We start from the raw sequence: 9,611 nt of genomic DNA on the forward strand, positions 1-9,611 counted from the left end.
TCTGCTCCAGCATCAACCCCACCTATAACATTCTCTTTATCTATAGTGCAATTAGATTCGTGATTGGGAAATTGTGTTTTTTTATACTATTATTATTATTACTATTATTGTTTACTTTTCATCACTCTTCAGAAAGTGTACACGTACACAAAAAGCACACTCAAATGAGGCGTCCTCTCTCGGTGAGTTCCCAGTTAGGTCAAACCGCACATACCTTGCGCGCTCACCGACCTTCTCCTAACACCGATCCTTACCGTTTTGATCCCGGAAAGAAATGAGTATCCCGCCTTAAGCATGCACGTACAACACAATCATGTATCCATCCCTCCCCCTCAATTCGAGGCGGCCGTGACTGAGGACCACGTCCGCATGATCTCGTTGCCGGGTTGCCACTTCCTCATTTTATGTTTGTTGAGATGGTTTGTGTGAACGGTGCGGTACTGTGGTTTTACCTCTCCGTGTTACTCTCTATTTGAGCCTCTTGTGCTCTCATATGAGATCGCACGTCGTTTTTGTTTTTGGAATTTTTATTGGTTCAAAGAGAATAAATCGGCTATTCAGCTACGTGTTACAACAAATCAACAAATACTGAATGTTGAAATCCACAAACACACTATATCCACGAGTATCCAAGACAGAAATAGGCAGTTATTGGTGAAAAATATGGTTATTGTGTACTCTGCAAACGTATTTAAAAAAATCATCATAAAAAAGATATCTGTTAGTTGAAATAATAAGATATAAAAGTAGATAATTATATTTAAGAATGGCATGAATGTATAAATTAAATACCATACATCTGGTCCCATAAATTTTTAACATGTTCTTATTTAACAGGTAGAAAAATATTCAACAACTGTTAGATTAAATAATACATAGGTAAGGGAATGAGTTAAATTTGACTCGAAACTGCTGACTATATGATCTACACTCTGTCGCCAGTAGGTCACGCGGTAGGCAGTTCCTCATGCCTATTTCAGGAACCAACAGTTTTGCAGACAACTCCAAGAATCCGAGACAGTTTAGTGGTCTGAGAGGAAAAAAAAGTTGGTCTCGCTGTTCTAATGCGGTTTTTCCATTGAAGAGTTTTGTCTGAGAGGAGCATCAGATTGGTCAAGATCACAAAGAAGTCTGGCTGGAATCCAAGGGATTCTCGTGGAATCGATCGCGCATCTGGTATTGCATTACAAAATCACTACGAAGGTTTGGTTCGAGATTCCTCGCGAGTAACTGATTTTTTTCGCGTTTCTCTTCTTTTCTTAATTCGATTTTCTAAATACTCATACCAAATATTTCTATGATCCAGGATAACCAAACAGCTTGGAGAATTAGCATTGAAAAACTCCTGAATTATTATCCCCATGTTTTAAGGGGAAAGTCAACCCGTGCGATATACGATGCGACGGTGAGAGATCAGAAACTAAAAGACAGTGGTTATAAGTTGGGCGCTCAGAACCTATGTATATCCCTCCCGAGTGATCGTTTATGCGCAGGTATAGCGTATGTTCCTCGCCTGAGACATTGCACGGGTGATCGGGGAGGATGTAGAGACGCCGAATCGAATGGCGTCGGTACCGCCTCGATAGCTGCGCTCGTTCCAAAAGCGCAGCAATTGGGCGGAAACAGAAAGTCAACGGAATCGATGCAATCGATGCATCGTCACCACGGGCGGCTCATTGCCAACACGGGCGGTACGTCGTCACCACGGGCGGCGCACGGGCGGTACGTCGTCACCACGGGCGGCCCATTGCCAACACGGGCGGCGCACGGGCGGTGCATCGTCACCACGGGCGGCCCATTGCCAACACGGGCGGCGCACGGGCGGTACGTCGCCACCACGGGCGGCCCGTTGCCGACACGGGCGGCGCACGGGCGGTACGTCGCCACCACGGGCGGCCCATCGCCAACACGGGCGGCGCACGGGCGGTACGTCGCCACCACGGGCGGCCCGTCGCCAACACGGGCGGCGCACGGGCGGTACATCGTCACCACGGGCGGCGCACGGGCGGTACATCGTCACCACGGGCGGTGCATCACCAACACGGGCGGTGCGTCACCACGGATCAGTGATGATCTACAATATTCAATTGATCTGTGGTGACCTACACTAAGAGATAATGGGTGTGTGGTCTCCAGGGTAACGGTATCGGCACATTGATCACTGATGATCTACAATATTCAATTGATCTGTGGTGACCTACACTAAGGGATGATGGGTGTGTGATCTCCAGGGTAACGGTATCGGCACATTGACCAGTGATGATCTACAATATTCAATTGATCTGTGGTGACCTACACTAAGAGATAGAGGGATGTTAATTGAAAATTAACTGTGATATCGTGATGATCTCCATTACTGGTGGTACAGTTATCTTCCAGAGATTGATTTAGAGTGTTGTTCAGTTGGAATTGTGGAGTCACAGTATGAGGCAGTTATATTTATTTTTGATTAAACTACAAATAAAACACTACACACGAATATTTTCGACGAAAAAACACTGTGGATGAAAATGAGAGCAAAATTTCTGCACAGAATATATAACTCGATACATATTTGCTTTTTATCAGTGTAGGGAATTTTTCTTTCCTTCCGAACCAAGTAATCTCTGGTTCTTCCATGAAGTTTTAACAGCCATCATCTTCGTTTCTATGGATGGTTTAGGTCCACGATCATCTAAATCGTTGTTACAGCAAGAATGAATGGGTTTTTTTCTTATATAGTTACAGTACTGACAAACAAAAACTAATAGATCAACTGACTTTCCACTTCTTCTCGGTCTTCTTTCTTCTCCACAAAATCGTATGGATTTCTTCATTGGGTAATTGGAGCGCCGTCTGAAAACGTACTAATTTTTTGCGGTTTCATATAAATCATTTCGTAGTGAGAAATTTTTATTGAATCAAACACCAGTGAAATAGAAAGTGCTGTGTGCCATTTACAGTTCTATGAAACTCAACACTTTCAAAGATAATATCGCACGTTCCCATAAGATTCGACCTCGTAACTGAGAGGATCTACGAATAGACGAAAATGGTGAAGGTTGAACAAAACACACCGAAAAACAATTCTATGTTTTGCATCAAATTTAATTCATGTTGTTTAACTACAAGGTGGGGGTGAATAATTGCTATTTATCCCCTGAAAAAAAAAACCCTAAGGTTTCCTTATACTAAAAAGTTGTTAAAATAAATGCTGTTTAGTCTTCACAAAAAAACCACAGCTTCTAAATTTTTTAAGAGCTTAGAAAAAAAGATAAAACATCAGAGAATGTGAGCAATGCATCAGTTACCTCATTGTGATCCTTCGATTTGTCCAGTTTTCATTTTCTTTATCGATCACATGGTGGTTTGACCTACAATGTAATTGAATTCATATCCATTTGGTCAGAAATAATTTTAATAAAAATAACAAAATAAAATATTTTAAATGACTGACATTAGGTCTTCTTAATAGTTATTCTGATAATTTAAGCGTGGAATTTACCTGCGATCCTCGCTTCCGATAAACTGAAGACAACTATGTATGCCGGAACCACCTCGTGGGATCACCTCCCAAGCGAAACTCCCATCGATAGTCACTGACTAGACCATCCTGTCGTCCGTTCAAGTAGGTCAAAGATCAACGGCAACGAAAATGATACTGTAGAAGGAGACCTCCCAGGAGAAAAAAAAACATTGGAGCAGAAAAGTGATTTCTTTCGAAACCTAAGTCTATTTATCATATCCGCGAATCATTACAGCACTTTTCTTCAAAAGTAGAAAAACAATTGGAGAAGGCCCAGATCCTCATAACTCATTCGAGATGTGCAGCATTAAGAAATTTTAGGACCAATATCCGCTGTTATATAAATGATATAAACAAATAATATATAACAAATATAACAAATAATATAAATAAAACGAAAGATATTAATGGATCGGTGATACAGCGGCTGCAACGACAACTTTCCTGAAAGGGAAGCGAAAAAAAAAGAAGCTCCTTTACGGACATAGTGGCACTGGCGGTCTTCCGAATGAATATAAATATGAGTAGTGTAACTGCGAATATTTGATAAACTTTTCAATTCGCGCATTTTTGGAAGATGTGCGTTTATGCTTTGCTAGGATATTTGACTACGCAAGTAGTGAGCAGTTCTTCTTATTTTCGCAATGTTGTTTTGACTCGACGCATTAACACCTCACAAAGACTTTCTCATGCGAAAAGAAATTGATGAAAAATAATTCTCCTATTTTTCTTATCGAAGACGCTGTGCATTCGTATGAGGCAGTAAGAAAGTAAATCAACTAAGGTTTAGAGATATACGTATTTAAATGTTTTGAATAGTTCGTTACTCTTTTTTGAGTGATTTACATTACTAGTGATTTTGACGAACAATAAAACAAATCGATCACACACTACACAATCGATGAGATCAAATATTGAGAATGGGTGCAGCACAACGAGAAAAGACACCTCAATATTATCGGTTCAAACTGTTCGGGTTATAAAAGTCCTTTAAATCCGGCTGGACCACTAATTTAGTGCCAGTCTTTTCTGGGGGCACAAAGACAGAGCTGAAAAATCGGTTCCCCGCAAGTTATTATAAAAACTACATATGCTAAATCTTAGTTTTATAATAATAATATTAATTCGTAAAATAAATCTTTAAAAAATCCATATGATTCTTCATTGAGGCCGATCGCCCTGGCACATCCCAAAAGGATTTGTCAACGTCGATCAACTTATCTTTATCTATTAAGTAGTGATTTGCCAAAAGAAGAACATTTCTGGAAGATTTTTCAGGAACTCTTTTCAAATTTTGTCAATTTGAATTGCGGATACGCTAAACTATTCTAAAGTAGTTTTTCCATGAATTATCCTTCAATGCTCGGACGCATCTCCTCCCTCTTTATCAATAAGTAACTATGCAGTTTCAGCCCGTCGCCATCGTAACACTGATGGGCATATTATCCTGCGTTTTATTCGGTCCTTAATCATGTTGTTTGATTATTACTGCACTTTGTTTTTTTTTTGTTTTGGATGGAGAAATATTCATATTTCTCCTCCTGGAATGTGGAATTAGACCTGTTTTAGCGTCACAGTTCTGGGTGACGTTTATTCTTACCCTAGTCTCTATAATTCATTTTCTAAAAGCTACAATTTCACTGAAAACATTTTTAGCTCATACAACCTAGTAAATTCTACTGATTAATGTGTTTATGAACTTCCTGAATTCTGAATTGAAGCCGTACGTGTTGGGATCTTTCCAAGAGATTGATCAACGCCAAACACCTTATCCTTTATACTACTGCCACAAAAATCTGGAGCCAATTTTGAAACAACTGTAGGAGATTCTCCACAGCTTGTCATGGATATGCACGATGAACTTCGCTCAAAATACTCTAAAAAGTTTCTTTCGTCGCCATTACTAGTATTATCATCATTACTAGTATTAGTATTTTTCTTCACCATTACTTGTATCAGCATTTTTTTTTTCGCCAGCCTACCCAGGGGTCACATTGGGGTAAGCGTGCTTCATTATTCCAACATATAGTTTTCATTGAAAAAATATTTGGTATACAATGTTCTGATAATTAAAACCCAGTTAAAGTCCTTCGTAAAGATTTTTAAAAAAAGATTTTTCATTATTTGTCTTCTCTTCTGAACTAAATCCGTGATCAACACGGTATCCCAAATAATAATTCACTCCCTTAACCGCTCCAAATACGCCCTACGACACTCTCTCCGTTAGCGCATCCGTCGAAGATATATCACTTGTGGAGGTTTAAAAATATAACATTTATCTGGAAAGGTATACGGGTTTTTCTCAGGAGCTATTAAAAAGTTATAAAATATGAAAAGGAAAATTCCTATTGTTTATTTAGACCGTGAAATGCTCGACATTTAGTTCTATTCAGTACTTGTAGATTCCGTGAAGTAATTAGTGAAGCAGAAATCAATGAAAAGGAGAAAAAATCTAGGACATTTTCGGAAATCAAATGAGAAGGGAACAGAGGCATCATCACTCACCTATGTACAAAGGGAAATCTTTTCAGCAGTACTGTAATTAAATTAATCAGTTAGATAAAATTAACAAGGAATCAAAATTAGAACAAATTGTTTTAACGCGACTTGTTTGCCTTATTATTTTGTTAATCATTATCGTTTATTTTTTTTTCGTTCCAAAATTAAATGCTTTTATTCCACCGCACTATAGAAAATCAGAATGAATCGCTATGTACTCAGATTGTTTTGCGGGGTTTTGTTTGCCAGTTCCTGGACCTAAGCGAGTTTTTTTTCAGAATTATTTTGGCAATGTTCTCCCTCCTAAAAAAAAACAAAGGAAAAATGGTAACATTTTTTTCAAACGCCCATTTTAAGTGGGGATAACAGTGACAATGTTTTTGGATCGTTAACCGTCTTTGAATCTCTGAAACATAACCGAAAACATTCCAATATCATTTTTAAATGTAAAATAATAAGTCATTCTCGATTTTAAACGGACTAATTTTCGATGCATCTAGGATATATCTTCTTTTATGGAAAATTCGTCATTAATTTTGTAAGTACATTTTTATTAATAAATAATCCTAAAAAAATGTTTTATTTGCCGATGTCAAACGCACGGAACTCCATCCAGAAATATAAAACTCCTATCAAATCGCTTTCTACTTATTTTTTTAACGATAATTAAGGTGGTTAGTCTCCACAGTCGATAATGACAGTATGATAAAGTGTTAGGTTCATACTTACTCTGAGCTACCGTATTCACTATTCCTTTGAATAAATCCAATTTTTCACATCCACAAATTTTTCCTGAAATGGAATTACTATTTCTCTACGTATACTGTATGTTTAAGAATTATTCCGAGTACATATACATAAACATAAGGTTATGTGCGATTCCACATCTCAAACCACAAAAATTCCTCATCGTGGATTCAATAGCAAAGCACGAGAAGTCCTTATTGGAGACAACAATGCACGGGTTGCAGGTAAAATTTGTTAAATTTTTTTTCTCTGATTACCCAGATCCTCTTATCTTATGAAATTCCGTTGTTTATAGGATAAGGTTTATAAAAAAAAGTAATTTCCGAGTAGTAGTAGTATATAAAACGCTCAGAAGCTATCGAAAATTTTCTCCAAACTAATTTCCGTTTGTAGAAAAATTTTGATAGCTTCTGAACGTTTTATATAAATTTATCAATGATTCTTGAATGCTTAGTTTTTGTTTTCCGGAGCATCCGTTTCCGTTGACTTGGCAACCTCATCGAAGAAATAGGTATCGTCTGCTATCCCATTTAATGCAACTATTCAATGCTCCGATACGAATATGTTACAGCAATATGCGTTTATGAGAGGATTTTTAGACATCATGTATACGGTATATTATTTTCTATCATTCACTAAGGTAAACGTGAGTGACATGAGTGACATAGGAGAGGGGAAGAGAGAAGTTCGGATTTTTTCTTATGGAAGAGAAATTCCACAATTTCTTTGAAACCACGTTTCTTCAAGATTTTGTATAAGATTTAAGTGGACGAAAAAGGAAGATTTGAAACGAAACAGGAAGAAAAATCGAATTAAAAGTGTAGATTGGCGAAAAAAATCTTGTGGAACTTTCGAGAGGTTACCTACTATTTCCTTCTGTCGAAGATCTACTTAAAAGACTTTTAGTATTAATTAAACAAGAGCAGTATTATATTGTACTACGTATCACTTAATTATGTACTAATTACTAATAATCTCTTAATATTACATTATACAATATTATTTACTACCACTTTAACTACCAGCTAACGCCGGGGGTTCAAACTTCTTGTGGTCCCGCTTCGTTCGCCCAAATTGATGAGAAAAAACTTAAAGCAGTAGCAGTTCCTGCAATTTTCCGCCACAGCTTTAAAATAATTTTTGTTAACGATAGCGCTTTTTTGATCTACTTCAAAAATGTCATTATAGGTGAAAGTCGAAAGATCTTCAGTTCTTTCCTGCCCGGTCCTAGATAAATGATGATGTGGGACTTTGTTCAGGGTTTTTCGGCGCCCAAGTGATTTCGTGGGACCCACTTTAGCGTCTTTTGTCCTGGCCCACCCATATGATGCCGCGGGACATATCTCAGCCGTTTCTGTCGTTTAATTTGGCTCCATGATCCACTTCGAAGTTTTTGGGCTTTGCGCAATTGCATGATATCATAGTTCTTTCCTCAGGGCTTACTAGCGCTTGTCCACGCAACACGCCGTAGGGCCCACCACAGTACCTTCTGGCGGTTCGTCGGCGCTAAAATCCGAAGGCATGGGACCCATTTCATCGTTTTCAGGTATTGGAGCACCCATGCTGTCTCATCAGATACATCAGCAAAAAAATATGAGTGGATAGATGACAGTTTCATTATTATGCTATTATTAGCAAAAAAAATATATGTGGATAAATGATAATAGGAAGGATAAATTCAGGAATGGCCAACAAATCCGCCAGCGAATTCGACTTACTGCGGAAAGTCGTCGGAATCAAAAAACAGAGTCCAGTTTCACCGAGATCACCAAAAACGCCGAACTCGTCCACTTCATGCAATGAACAGCGTAAGCAACAAATCATCCCTCAGAAATTATTATTGGGTTATTCTGAAGTAATTTATTTTTTAAAATTCTTCTATTTATTCCTATTATTTATTACATTTCAGCCATATTTGATTCCATTGGTGAGAGGCCAGTTGTGAAACGTCACAAACAACTAGCTCAAATCGGTAAAACAAGATCGTGTGGAGAATTTAAGATCGGCGAAAGACGTTTGATAAAAACGTATCAGGAAGAAAACATAATCAAAATGCCAAGGTTCCCATTTTTTTGACCTTTTCCTGAATTAAAATCCAGAAAAACACAGCAATCTTATTCATTTTGTTAACACATAAATATTAATATTACACTTGACCAAAATATTACACGTTTAGTTGTTTTTTTTTTCGCTCCTGGAATCAAAATCTCACTCAAAGCCTATTTGTAGTTGGTTTTTTATAGCAGTTTCAGAGCATCCAAGAAGCGTTATGGAAGCAGTTACCAATTAATTCATTTCTTATTTTAAAATATTATTCCGAATTTAAACAAAAATCAGTTACAGTATCGACTCGGAACCCGCTAATCTAGACATCGATAGTGATCGCTTCTCTATGGACTTTGAAGCGCTTTGTAAGGTTAGTGGAGCTTTTTTTCATTCTCACATTCTTTTTTTTTATTTTCAAAGAGAATAATATTCCCCTAAGCTCAAATATAAGTCGGTTTTTGCAAGGTTACAGTACACGTACGGGACACTTCATGCTCTAATTAATCTCAGTTTTAGAAGCAAGGAATTTTGAATTTTTCAAAAAACCACCTGAAATTGATTACCATTATACTAGTCAACAATCTGATTTAATGCACTTAGGTGATCATAGTTCTTGGATTTTTCTAAATTAGTTTATTCTGCAGGTCCGCACCTATGAGGTCTGCGAAAAGCAGAAGAAGAAGGATGTTGCTGCATGGCTAAGCAAGCAATCACCATAACTTTGTGTAAAAACATGTGATCTACGAATTTGTAAAATTATTCAAGGATGTATTACAAAATAAATGGAATGACAAGATAGAGAGCACATTTGAAT

The 9,611-nt window shown here is 37.6% G+C and overlaps 3 protein-coding genes across 4 annotated transcripts; 1 reads left to right on the forward strand and 2 right to left on the reverse strand.

The window, feature by feature from the left end:
- Window positions 1–493: 493 nt before the first annotated feature.
- Window positions 494–9,516, forward strand: RB195_021194 (uncharacterized protein; the record flags this gene model as incomplete). Of its 2 annotated transcripts, XM_064207807.1 has the most annotated exons (7): window positions 494–567; window positions 1,372–1,691; window positions 6,841–6,975; window positions 8,434–8,559; window positions 8,661–8,811; window positions 9,095–9,167; window positions 9,442–9,516. In XM_064207807.1, the coding sequence occupies 7 exons, from the start codon at window positions 494–496 to the stop codon at window positions 9,514–9,516; spliced, it is 954 nt and encodes a 317-aa protein (XP_064063688.1). The 2 variants fall into 2 exon arrangements, with proteins under 2 accessions (XP_064063688.1, XP_064063691.1); XM_064207808.1 differs by lacking the exons at window positions 494–567; window positions 1,372–1,691; window positions 6,841–6,975 and having other exon boundaries at window positions 8,436–8,559.
- On the reverse strand, window positions 1,660–1,983 carry RB195_021195 (uncharacterized protein; the record flags this gene model as incomplete). Its single annotated transcript, XM_064207809.1, has 1 exon — window positions 1,660–1,983. One exon carries the CDS (start codon window positions 1,981–1,983, stop codon window positions 1,660–1,662), a length of 324 nt encoding a protein of 107 aa, XP_064063689.1.
- Window positions 2,671–8,313, reverse strand: RB195_021196 (uncharacterized protein; the record flags this gene model as incomplete). Its single annotated transcript, XM_064207810.1, has 5 exons — window positions 2,671–2,674; window positions 2,761–2,835; window positions 3,291–3,353; window positions 3,485–3,582; window positions 8,230–8,313. 5 exons carry the CDS (start codon window positions 8,311–8,313, stop codon window positions 2,671–2,673), a joined length of 324 nt encoding a protein of 107 aa, XP_064063690.1.
- Window positions 9,517–9,611: the final 95 nt, after the last annotated feature.

Source organism: Necator americanus, chromosome X (assembly GCF_031761385.1).
Source record: "Necator americanus strain Aroian chromosome X, whole genome shotgun sequence".
NCBI classification, from domain to species: Eukaryota; Metazoa; Nematoda; class Chromadorea; order Rhabditida; family Ancylostomatidae; genus Necator; species Necator americanus.